Source organism: Fringilla coelebs (assembly GCF_963513975.1).
Source record: "Fringilla coelebs genome assembly, chromosome: 1".
In the NCBI taxonomy this organism is placed as follows: domain Eukaryota; kingdom Metazoa; phylum Chordata; class Aves; order Passeriformes; family Fringillidae; genus Fringilla; species Fringilla coelebs.
In genome coordinates, this window is record NC_140028.1 from 14,069,670 (window position 1) to 14,092,487 (window position 22,818).

Below are 22,818 nucleotides of genomic sequence, written 5' to 3' on the forward strand. Positions count from 1 at the left end.
TATTGCAGAATCGGGATCAGGCATTCCTGTTTGGCTGTAGGAAAGGTCTCAGATCACCTGCCAATCACCACCCATTCTTGCATGGGTGAGTTCACAGCACTTAGGTACTTTTCTTGCATTTAGAGGTCTTTGGATATGAGCCAGAGCTGTTTGAAAATCCCATTAGTCTAGAGAGTAAGGACATTGTTTGAAATATTGCTGTGTTGATGTGTTTGTGTTCATTTTGGCAAACGCTGGCTTGTGTCCTTTCATTTTAAATGATAATGAGAAGGAGTTCAGACTTGAACAGACCTGTCTTGAGAATGAGTGTCTTGTCCATGCTCAGCAGTGCCTGTAACTGAGGCTGTCAGTGTATTCCTGGGCTCTGGGCTAGGATCAGTGCTAGGCTTGGATCAGTGAGGTCCCTGCTGTGGCTCCCACCACACCCGCGTGGCTCTGGCTGCTTGCACTGCGCTGGTGCCAGCCGCGTGCATCGCTCGCTCGCTGCTCTCTGTTCACAGGAGCCAATTTTGTGCCCTTTGGGGGATTTTCGTCTCTGCATTGACTTTCATCCAGATCTGATAACAGCACAAGCCACCTTTGAGCCACCGCTGAGGTCAGAAAAAGAGAAAAACAAAACCAGGCACGTTTTCATTAGCTTTTTTAAAAATCCTAAACAACGTGTGCATTATTTCCTGTTTAAAATGACAAAGTTTAGCAGCAAAGCACATCTCATCCGCATGTGGTATGGGAGGTGTTGCTGTCCCCTGCCTAGGCTGTCACTTACACCCACTCCTGCATCACAATTTGCCTCCCATCAAATGAGCTCTCACAAATATCAGCGTTGTTGCATATGCTGGGGTTTGCAGGATGTATTTCTGCATCCCTGCTGTTCATCTTGCAAAAACCCTTTCAGTCCCAGCTGTTATTTTCAGGAACTGACAAGTAGTTTTCTGTAAATTAATCAAATTTATTCTGAACATGGATGTAACCCGTCATCAAAAGACAATGAAAAGGCAAAAAATACATAGCAGAACATATCGCAGCCTGTGTCAAATCTGGCTTGTCAGCACTGAGAGATTTTAAGGAAGAGGGAAAATAGCAAGAAAATTCTTTCTTGATTGCTCCTCCTGTGCTCAGTGTAAGAGGATAGTGTAGGTCTGGGATTTGGGAGGAGGTGTTGGAAAAGGGGGTTAAACAAACCACTTAGTATAAACATAAACTTGCTAACTTCCCAGTGGTCTCTGAAAAGACATATTTTGGATACTTGCTGCAGTGGAGTCTGCTGGCAGTTTATAATTTGTTTACTAAACAGGGAATGTAATTGAAATGTCCCTTTTGAGGTAACAAAAATATAAAACAGCTTCTCAGAATAGACCAAGGCCTCTAATTTAATTATATGTAAGCTTCACAGATTAAAAGTATTTTTTCACCCATTCCTGACAGCCTGAAGTGAATAAATAACCGAAATTCAAAGAAAAACCTTTTGAAAAGGAAACCTGGCAGATGAAAGAGCAAAGGTCCAAACAGTTGGTAGAATGATTTATCTCCACTGAGATCCCCACTGTTTTTATGGCAACTAATTATATGTGAAAACTGTTAAAGGTTTGGAAGCTGTGACACCCATTGGAGGAGAGAGGGGTCCCCATTACTTCAGGCACAACAAGCTGGCTCCTTTGAAACACTGCTGTGTGCCAGGGGAGTTACTCCTTAAGGGTACATTGTGAGCAGTGGCCAGAGAAGCAGCAGGAGCAGCCATACAGGTAGTGTTGAGCTTGTGTCACCACTTGCAGTCAGTCCTTGACACCACAGATGTGGTCCCAAAGCAAAGCCTGGTACTGCAAAGGCACCCAAAGGCAGCCAGAGCTCAGGCATGTCCTGTGTGCGTGGGGTCTGGCATGTCCTGCACTGGAGCATCCTGTGTCCTGCACTGGAGCGTGGTTGTGGCAGCCAAGGGCTGATGGCCAAGGCTAGCTGCTGGTGTAGCTGCTGGAATTCAGCAGCTGCTCTTGCACACCTTTTGTCTGCCCCCACATTCCCATCTGTTCCCCCTGTGTGTGCCACAGGAGCACTTATCACCCCAGCAGAGACTGCAGTGTCCCTGTGGGAACAGAACGCTCAACCTGACTCTGCAGGGGAAGTCTGTGTCTGAGCAAGTTGTGAACAGAGGTCTCCTCTGGTGTCATCCCAAGCCCCGCCATCATGTTACCATGCATTTTAAAAAAATTAGATTTCATCCCTGCAGCACATTAAGTATTTTCTGAATTTGGAAAGGCAAACCAAAGAAGTGCATATGGGAAAAAGGGGTGTTTCCATGTAATGGGGTGAGTAAATGAGGAGCAAAGAGGTTTGGAGTAGCAAAAACTATTCTTCACAGCACTTATTTTCTTAGAAGATGTTCTTCCTTTTCAAGTTTGTGCTTAAAGACCTTGCTCTAGGGGCATAGTATGTCTAGGACACAAAAAAAAAAATCAAGTTTGCTTCTGGTATAAACATTTACAGCTTCATTGACTTGAGGTGGAATTTCACCTGGGAATGTAAGTGGTGACCCCCGTGACACATAAGAGGGAACACTGGTGCTGGTTGCTTGGAGGTACTTGAGCAGCCAGGAAAAACCAATGAGCAAGTAATGCAGTGGCCAGAACACCAGGAAAATATTTGCTGATTCATTTTTCTGTGGAGTACTTACTTTGCTGTAGTTCATCTAGAGTTGATCTAACAATTTTGACTTTGAAAAAGAATTGAGTTTGAAAAGTTTTTTAGAGTGGATGGTGATTTTATTTGTCTGCAACACAGATCGATGCGCTTTGAATTGTACATGTGCAAGTGGGAACTGGAGCGAAGAAACTGTAGTGCAAGTGCCAGAATTCTGCAAAATTGTGGCTGAGGAGTTAGCCCTAATCATTATCTAAAACCATGCCTCTAAAATGTATCTCAAATTATATTTAAATTTACTCTTACAGAGGCATTTCATGTTATCTTTATGGTATGTCAGATATTAAAACCTTTAAAACTTGAATAAATTCTTCACGTAGCTGCCCATAAGCAGCATGTTTTTTGCTTTTGTTTTGTAATTTGCTATAACACCAATGCTTGGTATGACACTTGTAGATCTGGATTAATTTCCCATGCTGATTTGTGATGAATGTGCCCTGTAGGCTAATGGTATCTTTTCAGCCTCTCTTCCTCCTTTGTAAAATTTGCTATTAACATTTGCAGGACAGCATGTTCTCTTTGACACCCTCCAGAAGTGCCAACTGCCTGTTGAACAGCATGGCATCAGCTGTTACAGCCTGATCCAAACCCTACAAAATAAGGGAACAGTGATGCAATTCAAGTTTTTAAGGAAAGGCAGTATCTTTTATTAGATCAGCTGTTACAGTTGGGAAAAAAACAGACAGGCTTTCAGGGACACAAATCCTTCTTCAGGTCTGAAATAGCAGCAGTGTTGCTTACACCAGCATTCCTCATCAGTGAGGCAGCTATGGTCCAGTAAGGTTTAAAAACTGTGTTTAGAAGTGTGTGCATTGCATGGCCCTGCTCACTGGGCAGGGCTTCAGAGCAGAACACAGGCAAACATCATTTGCCTCCTCACATCTTCCCAGTGCACACCCTACAAACCAGGGATGCATCCTACAAGGAGAGATAGTGGAAGGTCACTTATTCTTGAGAAAAATCTTCAATACTCACCCTGCTGTAGGGAAGGACTGAGGCAAAGCTGGGGGCTTCACAGTGCAGATCACTGACTTCAGGATTCATATTGGAGATTCTGTCTCCTAATATTTACAGCTGTCCAGCAGAGAGTTGTGGGACCAGCAAGCAAAATCACTTTTATTCTCTTTCTTGTAATTGCTTTACAGGGAACAGTGTTTCCCAAAGTTTCTGAAGTCACTGTTGACTGACCAGACACCTGATAGCAAAACATGTGATTGAAAATGCTACACAGGCAGGATGGTTCTGCAGAAAAGCTGTGAATAGCTTCCCGTAGTCTTTAAATTGCTTGTGGCCATGGAAATTTCATATTTATCTTCCTTTTCCTTTTCTAGAAATTGTCAAAAGTATCTACTAAAGTCTTTCTAGTTAAAGAACACAGGTGAGGTGGTTCAAAATTAAATGTTAACATTAACACTAACATTTACTGAATGTTAACATTACATGTGAAACTTATTTTTGTATTGCCACACTAGGACCTCGGGTGTGAACTGTAGTTAATAGCTGTGGTATTAAGAAGCTGAGGATGCTTTTTGCTCATGTGAATATTTTCATGGTATGTGGACTGTGAGAACTCTGGATTTTGCATTCTTTCCTGAGTGCAGTAACAGGTGTGTTAATTATGTGGCTTCTCTATTTGGCCCTATTCGAAAATGAACAATTGCGTTTCAAGAAACTGTCACCACAAGAAAATTGTAAATAAGTATTAATGCTTCTGTAGAAATTGAAAGGATGAACTGTTTATGACTTCTAAGAGACATGAAAAACCAATAAGCAAGTAATGCTGTAAACAGGAATATGATTATTGGAAAAGCTTAGTTCAGAGGGAGAAATACATCTTAAAAATCTTAGTTTAAGATGTGGTTTTGGGCATTTTGTTCTGATGTAAAGGTGTGTTACATTGATCTTGAAAGCCTTTAAAAGTTTAGAAATTTGTGGGAGCCTATCTTTGTACAAAATACAATTGTTTCAAATGTGGTTCTGAATTATCATACCTAGGTGTGTCTTTCCCAGCCTGGCCAAACTTTGATCCCTTTTATGTTTCTCCACCCAACAATGTGCCCGGTGACACATACCTATGGCAAATAGGCTGGCATCAACCACAGAACAGCTCAGACAGCTGCTTCTTTATCCCAGAAGAGGTTCTAGTGGAGGAGTCACAAAGACAAGCAGGTTCTCTGGTGAATTTCAGAATTTGTTTCATTCCTTTTAGTACCCAGCCAAGATATTTGTGTTTGAAAGCATGGCTGTGAGTGTTACTGTGGACCAGTGTTTCTTTATGTGCACCCAAAGGAAAATGATTCATTTGTCCATGAAAGAACTTGATTATTACTTGAAATAAAAGTCCCAGCTATTTTAAGACACTTCTATGCTGCCAGAGTAGAAAAAGTAAAAACCAGGATCCATACTTGGTCCCTATAACAATAATTGTCTTGCCATGTGGACATCAGACATCTAACCTGCAAAATATAATTCTACATTTGGATTCTGCAGCCAGTAAAAGGCTCTGATGCTCTGGTCTTTTGACATCTGTGACAAAAAGAAATGTGAAGGCAGATCCATTACCAATGCTTGAGATGAACCCCACATTTAGGTTGGATCTCTTTATAAAGGCGTTTCTAAAACTGGAAGAATAGTATGAAAGAAGGAGAAGCCAAAAAAAAAAAAAAGTGAACTGCTGAGGAAAAAAAAATCTACTCCCAAACCACTAGTTTTTGCTCTCTGTCACTCTTCTTTAATAATGATGATGTTGCAGCTTTTTTAAACAGAAACAGCAGCAGTAGTGTCCAGGACTCAGGTTAATGTGCCAGCTACACATGAATGGTGCACATTATAAATATACATTTAAGGTCTTTTCATGCATACCACAGCTAACTAACAGCCAGCTCCACCTCAGTGTTCTTCCAATACTGCATTTATGGAGTAGCCTGTAGTAAAGAAAGGCTGGAAATGGCAGTGCTAATGGTAGCAGCAGATGACTTTGCACGTTATTCCATTTCTGATTATAAATTCAGGTGGGAGATGTCAAAAGCCAGGGAAGTAAAACTCTCTGGTGCTCCTTTTTCACCCAGAACTCGACATGTTTGTCTCATCTGGCTTTGCATGCTGGTAGCTTTGTCTCTTGTTTCACTGAGACTTTGCTCTTTTCCAGGTGCCTGGAGACAACGAGAAGCACTGGAAACCAGTGTTAGTGGTTTTGACAGAGAAAGACCTCTTAATATATGAGAGCATGCCACGGATAAAGGAAGCCTGGTTCAGCCCTGTGCATACCTACCCCCTGCTCGCCACCAGGTACCTTTGCTTTTTAATCATGACAGCTTTCAGGAGCAGTGGGAACAGCTGAGTCAGCCAGGAGCCAGGTATAGCTGATACACAGCTGTAGTCACTCTTGAAATGTTGTGGTTGGAGAAGCAGGTTCTTCTTCAGTGGGCTGATGTGCCAAGCTTAACTCCTCCCTTCTCCTCCATTTCAAGTTCTGGCTGAAGCTGACAACCAGAAACTCACTGGGATTTTGGATGTGGCAACTTAGCTTGGATACAGAGGCACGAGTGATGAAAAAGCTGAGAGCTCGTTCTCCTGAGATTCCTATCTCAGTATGCAGATCTGCGAGCTAGGCAGAAACACCCCAACTTCCAGCTGCTCCTCTGAGCTGAAAAGAATGAACTTGTTGTCCTGAGTTGAATGTTCTGGTGTGGCAGTTCTGCACCACCAATCTGGGCCTTTTGGAGGGTTCCACATGTGATGGAGACACTTTCAGCACAGCTTCTGTTCCTGCTCTAGCAAATTAATTCCTGGCTTTTTTTAGTTTAAAATGGTAAGCTTGGAAGACACATTCTTGAATCTAGGTTAGCAATAAGCATTTGCATTATTTTGAAGGTATCCATTGACACTAATTCAGAGAGAACTTTCCCATGGTTGCCTTTATGCACTGGAAACTGTCTGTGCTTCTTGATGTGAATCTTAATCATGTTTCTCTGCCAGTATGGTCAAAAGGCTTGAGAAAGAGCTGTTGTTCCTTGTTTCAGCCTTGCTACAGGCCTCTATTATACCATTTTCAATGAGTTCTCATTCAGAAGGGCTGGTTGCCCTGGCCAGAAGCAGTGGGGCTCTTACTGCACTCTCATTAGTTAATTTTTGTTCTCTGTCTCCCCAAATGAACTGACGCTTTGCTGCTAAGTCATTATGTTAAAAAAATAAAAATTGAACTCACTGATTTACACTGATGGTGTGTTCCATCAGTGGGAAGCCACCTTCTGACTCCCCCTTTGTTACCCTAACATGGGTGAGAGACACCAGCTTTGCAGCTGGCAGCCTGCTGCATGGTGTAGTGTGCTGGATGCAATTGACAATTCTGGGTGACAAGTCCCAGTGAAAGCTGAGTAAAGTATTGCAGCCTGTGTCCACCTTAGAGATTGAGAAGCAATAGCACCCCAGCAGAAGGTGATGCATTTTCTACCCTTTTTTTCATGGTTTCATTTCTACATGAGCTCAAATCCTCCCTAAAGTGACTGAGTATCTTGTAGTGCACCCTGCCCCTTCCTGGCCACACGTTGTCCTGTGTAAAGACAACTCCTTGCTGAGTGTCACCAGCTCCCATCATCAGTGAGACTAATTTACTGCATCAAATAATGCAGTAAGTCCACATCTTGGGCCCTGTTACTTAATTATTTTTTCTCTAGAGGCCTCACTGGATAGCAGACAGCCTTGCCTTGGGTGGGGATGGTCATCTCCTTGTCTGATGGGGTACTTTCCTGAGTGGAAAAACATTGGCCTTCAGGCTGGAGGGGAATGAGAAGTTGCACAGCACATGTGTCAGGCTGCTGAAGGGTCTTTACAGACTGGGAAGAAAGAAAGCCAGGATGGTCTGTAAGAAAGCCAGGGTGCACTTCAGAAAGGACAGGTGCCAAGTTCAGTGCTGGGAATAATCACCTCTGCTGTTTTGGGGTGGAATATGAGCAACAAAGTAGTTGCTCTGCCAGGAAGCACCTGAGCTCTGTGATAAAATTGCTTCAGTCTAAGGTGTTGTGTTTTTGTGAGGGGAAAATGAAGACAATCATCTTGGGTTATAGCAGAAGTGCTGCTTTTTGGGCAGATGTAATAATCATAACTATAGAGAAGGAGTAAAGCCTCGGGTGATACTCTGTGTTCATGAGAGGCATTGCACTTCCAAAAAGATGCCAGTTAACTGTGGAAGGTCTAGAAGAAAGCAATGCAAATATATAACATAGAAACACTGTCAGGAGGGGAATACTTAAGAAACCTTAGTAACTTAATCTAGAGAAGTCCATGGAAAACATGTCAATAGTTTTCAGATAAGAAGATAAGACACAAGGACAGGAGAGTATCTTTTCCAGATCCCTCCTGAATGCAACAGGACTAAGTTGACTGTACTTGTGGCAGGGAATTGGTGAGGTACTGGTTTAGATTCTCTGGGAAAGGAGTATGATCCTCATCACTGGGAACATTGAAGGATGGGTGACACGCAGCACAGTTAGCCCTGCTCTGTGAAGGGGGATCTGCTGGGTGACCTCCTGACAACCATTCCAGCCCTGTTTCTGTGATTTCCTACTACTATCACTGAATGTAACACCCAGATAAAAAGACAGCAGCTGTACACAATTTGGCGTTCACAATGGAGTCACAATGTGATAAATACACATATACACATATACAGCAGATTCCATAAATGGACAGATTCCCTAAATCATTACATCTCCTGTTTTAGATGATTTTGATTAAAACTCTGCAGGGTCCTGCTTTTATGATCTGCCACACTGAGTACAGTTATAGCAAAAAAATAGAGCAGGTTTTCTGTTGGTATTGACTGCTGTGCTCATTCTCGGTCAGTGATTCCCCTCCTCGTGATGAGTTTTTTAATCCCCTCTGTGCATTGATCAGTGCAATTTAGAACTTTTCACCTGGAAAGTTTGCAGAGCACATGTTGTAATCTTAGCTGCTCCCATCTTTCAGATTTTTATGAGTCCTTGGGAAAACATTTTTGCTTAGCTAATGCATATTTGAAAAGCTGCTGAAACTGGAAAACTTCAGTGCCAGATACTGTACAGAGTCATGCTTAATCTACCCAAGACATAATGAGCAGAGAAAATTGGAAAATGGTAGAAGGATTACAATCTTCTCACAGTCCTTTAACAGCAAAATTTCTACATGCCCTTCTTGTTTGTTGGTAAGTTTGCCTACAACCTATGGATGCCATTAAGACCTAAATAATATTTTCCAGTCAGTCTTTTCTAGCTTTGCATGGAATGTAAATAATAGCTCAAATAAAACTGAGATCAGATTTAAGTTGTTCCTTTAAATCTCTACACGAGGAGGCACAGCAGCTGGCACACAGCCCTGACTCCAAGGACCTTTTTGTCATAATCTCTGTTTCAGTGTTCCTTTGTGCCTGAATAACAGTGCCTCTCTCTAGCATGGGAATGGGACATATAAGATATAAGTAATTACATCTTATATGTCTGCAATCAAATTCCATTATCTATCATAGCCAGATATGAAAGGAAAGGAAAAAAAAAGCAGCCCATGTTGAGTTCTGATTAAAGATCAGTAAGTAAGAAGCTTTTGTGTACAGCTGAGGTCTGTAACCAGAACGTATTAAAGCAGTTTGATAGCTAATGACATAGCAAAAATGGGGAAGGAGTTTGGGCACTGATTCCTCATCTGGACAGGTGGGTGGAGGGACAGGCAGAGAGCACTGGGTGCCCTGAGAGCCCCAAGGAGCGTATGGGGCGCTACGCAAGTTCCCTGCTGGTCTTCCCAAGGCAGCGGCGCGGGCTCTGGGTGCCTCCGTGCAGATGAACGGAGAGAATGTGCGCAGGTTTCCAAGGAGCGCAGCCATTCCAGGGCAGGTTTCAAATGCTAAGTCAGGGCGCCGTAGGAAAGGTCAGATGGCAGTGGTGTTCTCACCACAGCGATGAAGCGCTTGTACGTGGTCTCTTCTGAGCCTAATCTCAAGGAGCAGCTGAAGCCTTCCTTTGAATGCCAGCGCTGGTTTCACTGTCCTTTCTGCAGAGACCATTAGATCTGGCTGTTGCAGTAAATTGCTGAAACTCTTCCCATAGCATTAGGATGAGACGCAGGTCCCAGTGCTTCTCACCCTGCACCAGCGCCTCACGTTAGAACACATCCATCTTGCTATCGCACGTTCGCAAAGCAAAAGGTTAAAAAGGTCCCCGAAATGTAGAGAGAGAGGGGAGGAATGAGGGAAGATGAGCAGTGTCTCCGTGCCCCGGAGCGTGCCCGCCGTTGGTTTCCAGCCCGGCGCTCCGTGAGGGCTCCGGCCGTGCCCGGCCTGCTCCTGCCCCCTCGCGGCGCTGCCTCGGCCGGGAGGAGCCCTCGGCGCTCGGGCTCCGGCGCTCGCAGATTCCCCCAGAAACCTCCATGGAGCACAGGAAGCTCCAAGGGCTTGGGTGAATATTACCAGAGCCGGGCCTGGGGTGCTGCTTCAGCTCTGGGGCGCAGCACACAGCACACACACCCCTGCGGTCACGGTGGTGGGAGGCAGGAACGAGGGGAGGCCTTCTGCGAGGTTTCTAAAGCTATTTTTTGCCTTTTAAGGTATCTCTGTGGTCTTTAGGACAAAATACCTTCTATGTAAATGAACTGGCCCACATTATTGCAACATTATTAAAGCATCCTTTGACCTGTACCCAATACATAAGTACTGACAGCTGGTACATAAATACTATCAAATGTCCTCCTGCATGTTTGCCTAGTTCATGTTTAAAGGCATGACTTTGCAAAGCATCATCTGGAGTTGCTTGATGGAAAAGCATTTTTAAATAATGAGACTGGATTTTTAATAATAAAGAGATAATAAGAAAAGGAAGGCAAGAATCAATGTCCATGTTGGATCTGTTCACAGACTTTAATTTGTAAAATACATCTTCATTCTATCCATATGCTGAAAAACCTACAATACAGTACTATGGATACAGCATGAAGGTGTGGGGGAGTGGGTGGTGGTGCTGTGTGTTTTGGAAGGAAATCAAACATTGGAACCATCTGTTTGTTATGTATTCAGTAACATAAGTAATAGAAAATGATTTTTAGTACAGCTGATGAGCAGTGCGTAAAGGAGATGGCCCAGGAAAAAGGTGGAATAGTTTTATTTCTAATGACAAACTTGATGTGATTTTCCAGGCTGCTTTTCCACAGCCCAGTAGCCAAAGGCAGCATGAGAGCAGTGGCCATGCCTGTGCCTGGGTGACCACCCAGGGACAGACAGCAGCAGATGTCACTGGAGATTTCAGCTCCCTCATTCCTGCCCTAATTATCAAAATGTAGCTTCCCCTCAGAGTTTGCGCCCCCTCACACCAGATGAAAGGGAATTGAAATTTTTGGGCTGTTTGTTTGCCACAGTCCCCAGCTGCAAAATCTACCCATAGTACAGACAGGAGGCCCTGAGTATCAAAGCTCAGTGGGGCATTAACTCAGCTTTTCCAGAGGGGAAAAAGCCCTTCTTGTCCTGGGGCCACAGGACCGGGCATCTCTGACCTCTCATTATTCTCTCTCATTATTCTGTGTCTCACTTCCCAGGAGCTCTTGGCACCATAAAATCAAGGGGGATGCTCAAAATCAAAAGAAAGTTTCCATGAACTTGAGCATGAAAAAATCTTGCAAACCTTCTAGTGGGGTATGAAAGATGTGGTGCATCTGTTTGCCACAATGTGCATCCCAAATGTAGCACAGACTGTCAGAGAATTGGGGGAAATTTCAGATGCCCTGTGGCTGGTGTTTCAATAATTGAAAAACTAAAGCTGTGCTTTTTCTTTCCTTTCTGCTTTTTTCTTTTCTACTAAAACATCCCTGTTTGGTGGCATACCCGTACAGTGTCAGCTGGCTACAGTGTCAGCTAACAGGTGACTGACTGTTCTTGCTGATGCCAAACAATAATTTGAGGGTAAATTAGTATTCAGTAGATTAGTTTAATGTTTTCTCCTTTAGCACAAGTGTTCTACTACCATGCCACATACTTTATAGACTACTATGAAGTACATTGTTTGCCTGTAGAAAGAAAAACAGAAGGCACAAGACAGAAATAAGCTTTTCAGACAAATTTCATTTTGTGATTGCCTCTGAGGGTTGTTTTCTGAATCTCAAAGAGTGATGAGCTCCCCTGGATTATTCTTTTCAGATGTATCAGTGTTGTGTCTCTGAGTGAATCCTGTGTTGACTGTCCATACTTTTAGAGGGAAAAAAAACAACAAAAAAGGGCAGATTTAAGGAAGAATTAATTTTTATGAGGTATTGATTTTCTCACTCAAAAATATTCCCTGCTGTTTTTGTTTGCCCAGATGAACAAATCTTTCCTGGCCACAGGAGATCAGCTGTTGATGCTGGGCAAAAAAATGTTAATTGCAGACAAATGTGAGAGAATTTCAGATTACAAGTAGCTGCAACATTTTGCATTTTATAGGTTTCATATGGGAAAAGTAAGTACAAGACAGTACTTTGGCATCTACATATTTTACAGAGCTTCATACTTTATTCAGTGGTATTTATCATTGAATTTGATGGCAGATGTTTCAGCTTTAGAGCAAATGCTGCTTCACCGTGGAAGTTGGATTCAGCTGCCTCATCTGAGCCAGCACCTGGATCTGTGGACCAGATTCCATCACCACAGACCAGTCAGGGATTTCTCTCAGTTCCTTATCCAAAGGGATGTTTTCTACAATTCATTAAGTAATTTTGGGACATCCATGTCATCACCTGTGTGTCCAGCTGCTTTTGTGCTCACTGCCTTGGACCTTTACTCTTCCAAGACAGAACACAGAGGAGATGAGAGTTCTCATGCTCCCAACCACGTGTATTAGGAACGTGCAGAGCAGAGCTGTGCTCAGGCGGGGATTTTGGTGCAGTGCACTGTTGTTAGAATTTCCTGATGTGTTTTCAAATCCAATTGCAGGTTGGTTCATTCTGGCCCAGGAAAAGGCTCACCCAAGTCAGGGGTGGATTTGTCTTTTGCAACCCGTACTGGTACAAGACAAGGGATTGAAACTCACCTGTTCAGGACTGAGACCAGTCGAGACCTCTCACTGTGGACGAGGAGCGTAGTGCAGGGCTGCCACAATTCTGCAGAGCTCATCACAGAAATCACCACATGTGAGTAACACCTGCAGTGCTGCCATTTCCACACTTCCACACCCTTCCTGTGACACCCATGGCAGTTCAAGTTCCTTCTGCTAGAGGTGATTTACTTAAAAAGTGTGCATGTTTAGGATTCTACTTGTTCAAATACTGTCAGGTTCTGAGCCAGTCCCAGCTGCTGTGGTACCTGTGTCCAGTGACACACTCATTGTCATGCTGACTTTTGGGTTTGTTTTCAGCACATTGTTTCAGAAACAACTTTGCAGTCAGCCACGTAGCCTGCCTGTCACAGAGGAATGACTGTCAGAGGTTTGTCCAGGAACCCACAGAAAAGAGCATTTTTCTGAGATTCAGGAAACTCCTGCGAGCCTAGCAGGAGTTTCTGCTGCAGAGGGAGGAGACAGAAGAGGACTGGTACATTCACAAGAATGAATTGGTCATTTATGGACTCAGCTCTACACAATAGAGTGAAAAAACACAAACCAGTCTAATAAACACATTTTGATGGGTAGTAATTTCCTTCCCTGAACATCAGGGTGTCACTTCTCAGCACTTCTGTACATGCAAAATCAATTGGAATATAAGTACTTGGCTCAGATGCTCTGGAGTGATGCCCTGTTTGGCCAGGTAGCTGCAAGCCTGGTGTGGCTCTGGGGCTTGAGGCTGGGCCTTGGGTGCCCCCAGGCTTTGCAGTCCTTCCCCTGCTAGTCCTACAGTTGTCAGGGCTGTTAATGTTGAATTTTATCTCCACTCATTTCCTGAAAATGTGAGAGCAGGAGCCAAAGCACAAATCCAGCCATGCCAAAGGGCAGTTCTTTTTCTCAAAGCTCAGGTAGAGCCACATGGCTGCTTGTCAGCTGCTCCAGGATCCTTTGTGGTAGAATTGCTCCAAGAAGGTGATGGAACAGTGAATTTGGGATGTGAACTCCAAAACTCTTCATTCTTTAATTTGGATCATGGCCTCTGTTTCAGAGCTGAGGGGAAGATGTAGACTTTCTGCTGCAGTAGCTATTATATACAATTATCTGGGCCCTTTTTCAATTACCATGACACTAATGAGGACTCAGGAGTGTCTTCATCTTGGTCAAAATACTTTAGGGAAACCCTTTACAGCTCCTAATTTTCTCATGCATTGTGTGCTGTGTTTATTGATTCTGGCTGTGTCTGTCAGATGCAAGAAGAATAGCTGTGACTTTGTCAAGGTTTGGAAGGAGGAAACACCAGTCTGAGCCTTCTTAAACTTCAGTACACTGTTTTTTGTGAGCATGTAGATGTATGGTGGAACATGAAGAACTGCTTTTAAGAATGTGAGAGACTAAATTTTGATTTCTTCTCCAGCTTGCACATACAAAAGCCAGGAGTGCCGCTTGACCATCCACTATGAACATGGATTCTCTCTTACAACCGAACCACAAGATGGTGCCTTCTCCAAGACAATTGCACAATATCCCTACGAAAAACTGAAAATGTCCTCAGATGATGGGATAAGGATGCTTTATTTAGACTTTGGAGAAAAAGATGGAGAAATTGTAAGTACTGTGTTTAGCAAAGGGATGCATGTTACCATTTCTTCGGTTGTCCTACAGGCTATGGGGGTGGAGAAGCACTAAGGGAAGTTGGACTAGATGAGCACTGTAGGCCCCTTCCAACTGAAATACTTTATTCCATTCTGTTCCATTCTAACAGTTGGCCAGTGCCAGGTTCCAGTACCAGTATATAGACTCTGTGTTCTCTAGCACAGCACAATGATCAGGCTTTAGAAGGAGATAAACTAAAAAGACAGTTAAAATCGTAAAACCATACAGAGATTAAAGATTTGTCATATTTTACAACAAACTGTACCTCTAAATAGCCAGATGTTAAAATTTTTATATGTATTCATTTCACTTTTTCAAATTATTGAGGGTGAAAGAACTTAAGAATGAGACCTTATTAATTCCAATGTACACATAGGGACTTCATGTTATGACAACAAACTGTGTTTTAGGTGTTTTTGAACATGTGGCTGCTGAAAAAAAAAAGCTACAGATGCTGTGCAAACTATCTGCATAGATCTCTAAGCTGTCACAATGCCTAAAAATAAGGTGCATATTCTAATGAGCAGTTTAAATCCATTAATTATGAATGTAAACATAGTTTTTCCTTCCAGATTTTTTCAGCAGTTCCTAAGTATGGTGGGTACTTAATTCCACACATCATCTTTGTTAACATATACTCTGCAAACTGCTTAATGTCAGGCTTTGAAGGGAATTTCTTACTAGCTCTCAATAAAGTTGATTCAAGACTGCAGGAGAGGTGTTACAAACGAGTGTTTGAGATTGCTTAAAAAATCACCAGCAAGGGTATCAGCAAAAACCAGATTTAATATTTAGCGACAGCATGACAGAGTTTGTTGGCAAGATTCAGTTTACTGCCTACAGGACAATTAAGGCACACTAAGGAAACAAAGCAGCAACAAAACCAAGCAATCAAAATCCAGGCAATCAAAACAGAAATGAACTGAGAACCATCTAGGGGACTTGTGTGTGTTAAGGTGTGCATATGAAAAGGATAGTGAAGGCAAGGTAAAAAAGGAACATGGTCTAAAAACTTAAACTTTACAGTACTTTAACTTAACTTACACCTTAAACCTAACAATTTCACAAAAAAACAGCATTTAACTTATACCTAACTTAACTTTTAACAATTTAACAGAGCATTTAACCCAACTTATGACTTCAAAGTTGAACTTAGCAACTCAATAGAAGAACAACATTCAGGAGCCTTTAACTTGGCTTACAGTTTATGACTTAACCTTACTTACTGAGATATCTAAGGTTCTTAAACATCTAAGAAAACAACACGTCTCCCAGATTTGCTAAAGCATATACACAGGTGCATGCACACAGACAGAAAGAGCCAGTACAAGCAAGGTGCCTCTGAAGAATTCCCCTCAGTGGTCAGGGAAGCACTCACTTTGGATGCTTTTGCATCTCCCAGCGGGAAAAGGGTCAGGCCTCGAGCAGTGAGGGTACCAGCCCAGGACTTGTTTGGTGATCCTCCAAGTACAGCAAACCTTAGAGTTTGCTGGCTCTGAGAGGCCCCACTCAGAGGGAGGTGCTGGTCACAGCCTGCTGCAGTTCAGGAGAGCTCAAAGGGTCTCATTTTGGACAGCTGTTTATAGGGTCACTAAAGAGTCTGCTTCAGTCATAACAATGTTTCATCCTGGCCACAGTTTGAGTCGGCACTTTCTTTGAAAGTGTGGGAACAGGAATGTTGTGCCATCCAGGCAAGGAAAACAGTTTCCAAGGTTGCTCATAAGGAAAACAAGTAACTCCTTAGACAGCAGTAGTTCCTGGGAGCAGACGGATGTTTCTGATACGCTCAAGAAGGGATGAGCCCAGGTGCTGCTTTTCAAGGCCAAGGCCTAATGAGCATTTCTCAGATTGCAGTGCAGCCTGGAAAAAGGAGGAAGCAGGGCAGAATGCACCCCCACAAAAGGCAAACATGATTTTTTTTGATGTGACCCTGCTGTTGGACCTCTGCACACTGACAAGCCTGTCATGCTTCGCAAGTGTGTGGTGAGATCATCTGAACCATAACTATCGAAAACAAAGTCTGACTTCAGTCTCACTGCTGGCTGGGAGAACAGAGAAGCAGCTGTGCAGCACTGGCTGAAGGTACTTCAGCTGCACCAACAGCAGATGCACTGGGCATCAGACAGAGCAGTCCTACCACCATCCCAGGCAGAAATGACCAAAAAAGATGGGGTTAAGCCTCTTGGAAAAGTGCTTGCAGAATCTGACTGTTTTCTGCTGCTCACCCAGGTGATACAAAGCAGAGGCACCAGGACCTCACCTGCTTCCAAGATGCTTATTAGTTTTAGTAACCTAAATATTTGCAGCTGAATGCAAAGGAAAAACAATATGGTGTAGAGAAGAGCTGTTATTAATAGAAGCCTGTTCAAAATACCAGACAGCAGTTTGAGTACTCAGTAAATGAATTCTTGTTTGAGCTATAATTTTAAGCTTGGTTTTTTTTTCTGTACTTTCAGCAACTGGACCTTCATTCCTGTCCAAAACCAATTGTTTTCATCATTCATTCCTTCCTGTCAGCAAAGATCACGAGACTGGGCTTGGTGGCATAAGTGGATCCATCTGTTTCTTCAAAGAGAGACAGGGTAACCACACTAATCTGAAGTACAGTCAACAGCAGCAACCTGTCCTAGCTGGCAGCAGACACCAGCCTGAGACTCAGCACTGGGCATTAGTCATTTCTGCAGTCCTTTGAGGCCCAGGTTTCATTTTGACCAGCTAAAGAGATGGCATGACAAGGAAGATGGGGGATTTCATTGTAAATAATGGGATTTTAAAATCCCATATGAGACCGTGAAAGTGTGTAGTACCGTACATGTAAATGTTTCAGAAGCATAAATTGTGCCTATTTCAATGTACTTGTCTATATAAAGTAAAGGGCTATGCAGACAAGCACTTGTTGGTTGTGATGCAAGCCAAGGTTGGTTGGGGAGAAATCCTCTCAAAATTGTCCCATCACCTGAAAGTAAAGGGTTCTTTCAGTTATAATCTGTGCACCTCTTACAGATTTTTCTTTTGGAGCACTGCCAGAACCTGTTGCATGAATACCCAGCAGAGCCTGCAAATACACACCTTTGAGTTGGACACTCTGAAGCAATCCCTGTGTGCAGCTAACAGCTGAAGGGCCCCCCAGGGGCAGTTTCACATTAAGCAGTAACCACATGTCACCCACATGCCTAGTGATGGAGCCAAAGCAGGACCAGCCACAGGGATGGTACTGAGACCCAGCTGTCAGGGGGGCACAGGCAGGAGGGTCCTTTGTTAATGAACACAGGATGCATTTTTATAGTGACTTCCCACAACAGTGTAATGAGCTTCAGCTATCTGGGAGCCCCAGCTCAGGTAAAAGCTACCTGAATCCATTCTGATGTGTGATGATGCTCCTGCCAGCTTATCTCCATGGCACTTTGCCATACTAAGAAAGCCATACTAAGATTCTGTCCTCCTACCCCTACTGAGTCCCCCCCTTTGCTCAGACAAGGCTGGTTGTATGGTCTTACAGAAGAACAAACAGAGGGAAGGAGGAAGACTTGATTTTATGAGTTTGTGAAAAATTTATTGAAGCAGCTCCACAACAGTGAGAAACATACACCAGGGCAGGAACATGAGCTGTGCTCCTTGACACGGAGCTGCTCCTATGGGCATGACTTGGCAAGACCAGGTTTCTTGCTGGGGAAATACAAGATGTTCATCTCTATGCCCCACACCTTACTGGTGACTGTTTTGCACCACAGCTTACTGTTGTGACTCAAAACGTGATTCACTGAGTTTCAGCCTTGTTCACAGCTACTTGAGCAGCAAAAAGCAGACAGGAACTGACTTTCAGCACCAGAGATGATACACACAGCTCACACCTGGAAATAATAAATTGGCATCATCTGATCTGGTGGAAATAGGAAGAAGCAAAACAGGGATGCCACTTATATTGTTCTTCCTTTATAAAAAGAAGAGCTTCACACAGGGGTGGGGTTTTGTCTGTTTTGGAGTTTTGCCCTAAATTCCCACTTTGAAGGCCAGAAAGTAATATATTCAGTGTTTGTAGATGTTCAGTTTTCATATTACAACATTTCTTTTATTCCTGAGAAAACACATGGATTTCAACTCAGCATCACTTGGCTGGCAAAGGAGAAAATTAAAAAGACATTTTAGTTCCATGTTGTTTTTGAGCTAAGTTTGAGAGTTAGCATAAGTCATGCTGTCTATTCAAAGCATAAAAACATGGTGATTTCCATAGGTATCTTCATCATCAAAACCAATTAAAATATGAGAATGATGGGCTGAATTCATAAATACAGAAAATAATCACTGAAGAACAGCTCAATGCCCCATTGGAAGAGCAGCCCCAGTCCCTGGACCTCTCACCAATCAAAGGCATGCCAGGGAGAGATCCACCCAGCTCTGCACTTTCATTTTATTATCATGGTACTTGCACTTAAAAATTAATTCCTCATGTAAATTAACAAGGAGGTAACATGTTACCTAACTTACCAGTAATTTCCAGATGGACATTTCTAATTTAGTGACCACTGCCATTCACACAGCTTTCTGTGGCAGTTCCTTGGACTCCTTGGGCTTGGAAGCTTCTAGGAGAGCTCTGAGAAGCTGAGAGCAGTCGGTACGCATGGGGACAGGACTCTGAGGAGGAGCTCATGTCACCTTACCAAGGAAACTCTTGTGTCAAGTCTTTAAAAACCAGTTCAGGACATTTTTATTGCTGTTCCAAAGTACAACTTAAAAATTTGGAGATAGGCTCCTATAAAAGTGCTGGAGGAGTAGGTTAAATACATATGTAAACTATACTGCACTATTTCCTTATTCCTTTTAACACTTACAAATCACTGGAATGTTATACCTAACATGTATGTGCATTGTAAATATTACAAATTCCTATATTAGTGCCAACAATTAAATTACACAAAATGTAATCTAAGGTGCTCAGTACTATATGAAGTCTAAGTGAATAACTAAGCAGTTTGCAAAGAAAATTCATATTATATATATTTATAGAAAAAAAATTAATGATGATTACAGATGTTATTTCTTCATTTTCAGATTTTGGACTGATTCATATTTGGATGGGATAGACAAATGAAATATGAACCTACTCCACATTTATAAGAGTATAGTGAATATTTATATTTTAGAGGAAAAGAATATATTTAATAAAATCATTTATTGGATTTTTGTGACGTGAGCTTACTTTGTATCCAGACAAACTATCTGGAAGACTGTCCTTTGGTTTTGGGCTGGCAATAATACATTTAAACTTCAGTGCTCCTGTTAAGAATTCTGTTACTGGAGGGAACTATTAATTGCATTGGTGGAATGACTTAAAATTAAAAAAAACCTTGAAATCCCACAGGGACATTTCAGGGCAGGTCATTCAGACATCTCTGCTGAAGTTCCAATGCTTCCTCTGTCATTTATACTGGACTAGGTGGTAACAGAAGACTTTCAAAAAAATGAAGAAAAAGCAGAAATTTCTGCTCAGGCTTCTGCATTCAAAGACTGAGGCCAACATGTGCCTTTTTTCTCTTACGAATGGTTATGGGAAAACAATTTTTTTTCTCTCCTTTGATTTAATTCTTAACTTAGTGGCCCAAATAGAAAAGCCAACTGTGGGAATTTATGCCTTTTCTTTCAGTCTGACCCAACTTATGACAGAACAGCCTCATGGAAAGCCTAAAAAGGAATATTCCAGAGTTTCACTCTTCACAAAAAAATTACTACAAATTGAATGGTCTTATCAGAAAGTTTGTATAGCAGCTTCACCATGAGAAAAATTGGGATACATATTGGAGCAAAAATGTTATTGGTAAAATGTGATGTAAAGTGTTTGTTAAAAAAAATAAAGCTGATCTGATTGTATTCAGGGAATTATACTGGTGTTTCTAATAGTCCTGCCCTTCAAATGGAACCAGTGTCTCTCTTAAGGTACTGTGGAAATCAGAACAAGACTCTTGACATGCTACCAAGCAAATCACCACCACAAACACCATTAGAATTGACCCTTTGCAAGTAACAAAACAAGTGTATTCCTTCTGCAAAGAGTTAGAATTTCTTCCTTCCACAGGACATGGCAGCACGTTCCATCAAGCTCTTTGCATTGGGAAGCTCAGCTGATTTGAAGGGGAGATTGATTTGATTTCCACCTGACAGCATTCTCAGTGTCCTCTTACCCATGCTTAAAAGATAATTGGAGTTTCTTTGGTTTCAGTGGAAGCAGAATCAGAGCCTAAAGAATTTATGTGCTTCAGATCAGGACACTACCATTGATTTCTAAATTTATGTTATTCTCCATAAAAGTCAAACTGGCAGATTGATAACTAGCTATTTACTGAATCTATTTACTATATAGAGAGACCATTAACACAGTATATATTACATATTTTTATATATACACACACACTGTATATTATGGACACTTTTGAATTCAGTGGTGACTTCAATTTTAAAGAGCAGATATTAATAATATGCTCACAAAATTTTGAGAAACTCAGCCTGCTTGCTTAAAGTGAACCCCCAGTCTAACCAGGGCAAAATTTTTATTTAAAAGAGAGAAGGGAAAAACATTTTAAATATTTAACAGAGATGATAACCTCCTGTTGAACATCATCACCTGCTTTTCCCACATGGGATTAGCTATTCATTTTTTTTCCTTCATCAGAATTTCCACGCTTGTGTAAATAATTAGAGGCATTAGGAAAAAAATATAGAAAACAAATTCCAAGGGAGAACTGTGAACTGGGACAAAGAAGTTTGTGGATTTGGACAAGCGTTAGTATCCAAACTAAGTTCTGTGGTAGCCCAGTGATACTCATCATGTAATTAAAATTAATTGCTGTAATATTACAAGTAATCATATCACCCAAGTAATTGCAACCACATCAGTGCTGTCTTACACCAATCCTATGGGGAATATAAGCACATAACATGGATGGATAATGTGCTTTTACATATAATACATAATATTATCATGCTATGTTATGTGTTTATTATCTACAATGGATGGATTATGGGTAAATCAGCAACGTGTACTGGTGAATATGATTTATATCCTGATTTGCAAAAACATGAAAGCAAGCACCCAAAATATGCATAAGGCAGACTGGATTTGGGGTTCAACAGCCACAAACAAGAAAATAGTTTGAAGTTCAGAGGCAAAGGGTGATGTTACATTCTGCATCACCTAAGTTACAGCCAAGCTGCGGGAACTCTCAGTGTGGGGTTTTGGAACTATGACAGATGTAAAATAATTTGGTTTAGTGCTGTTGCAGTGGACCAGATCAAATTATTGTGCCTATGTTTTACAGGTTAAGAGCATGGACAGGGACAGTTATCACAGCTCAAATGGGGCACAGTGTTATTAAGCCACAATAATAAACCAGCTACCACTTGTCCTAAAAAGCCACTGACACAGAGAGCAAATGAGACATGGGTAGCGGTGTATTAGTTCTGCACTGGGAATTGTGCAGAAAACCAGTACATCAAAATGCTTATGCTTCCCTAACTGCTTTCCTGCTGATTATTTCAGGCTGCAGAATTAATTAAACCAATAACCATTGGGTTCTACTTGAAGTACAGGAAAAGCAGTTCAAAGTATTAATTTCTTTCCTGAAGGTATTTTCTTTGCTCATGGCAACTAGCCTCAAAGATTTATGAAATGTAGAGCTTCTGTACTTTTATCAACTTATGTACTATTATTAATAATACATAAGTTATTGTCAACTTATGTGTTATTATTAACTACAAAGTTTTTCTAATTACAAATATATAAACTTCCCAAAATTAAGTAGAAAATACAACTTTCAGTGGCTTGCTTTAATATTCAGACACAAGTATCAGCATTCAGGCTGAAGAGATAAGGCTACAGCTTACAGCTTTTCTCTCTGTGAAAGTAGAGACTTTTCTGATTCACTCTAAGAAGTTAAGAAAGGTTAATGTCTTGATTACTTTCTTGTTTTTATATTGAATGCAGAGAAATGTGAGCCATACACAGTAATCATTACATTGGAGCAATTTTGTGCATGCACTTATTAAATGATTATTTAAATAACACTCTTCATTTCATTTCTATTTCACCAATCACTAAAACTGGGATGCTGTGGATGTGTGGCATTCTGCTGACAAATGTAGTCCATCTTACAAGCAGTTATGTTTGTCCTGGGCTTAGATGCACACAGCACTCACTAGAGCCTACTGTCACAGCAGAACAACTTCAGAGCTCTCCTGTTGCAGCTCAGTTAAACCAAGTACAAACCCACCCAGGAAAGGTCTTGTAGAGTTCAGGACAATGGTAAACTTGGGAACAAAGGAACAGAACAGTTTAACTCAAGATCCTGTTAGACATGAAAAACCTCCTTAGGGCTCAGCTTCACATCAAAGAGAATTAAGCAAAGAATAATGTCACAAAATCAGGAAGGCTCTTTAGCAAAAGCATAGATTT

At 41.8% G+C, this 22,818-nt stretch overlaps 1 protein-coding gene across 1 annotated transcript in view; it reads left to right on the forward strand.

Annotated features, from left to right (window-relative positions):
• SNTB1 (syntrophin beta 1) overlaps nucleotides 1–20,178 on the forward strand; it is a gene marked incomplete at its 5' end in the record, with an annotated part of 112,877 nt that extends 92,699 nt beyond the window's left edge. The window contains 4 exons of the mRNA XM_084221729.1: nucleotides 5,843–5,982; nucleotides 12,617–12,813; nucleotides 14,137–14,327; nucleotides 16,832–20,178. Coding sequence (XP_084077855.1) covers nucleotides 5,843–5,982; nucleotides 12,617–12,813; nucleotides 14,137–14,327; nucleotides 16,832–16,924 — 621 coding nt within the window. The 3' untranslated portion in view covers nucleotides 16,925–20,178. The remainder of the gene's footprint in view (nucleotides 1–5,842; nucleotides 5,983–12,616; nucleotides 12,814–14,136; nucleotides 14,328–16,831) is intronic.
• Between the last annotated feature and the right edge of the window lie 2,640 nt (nucleotides 20,179–22,818).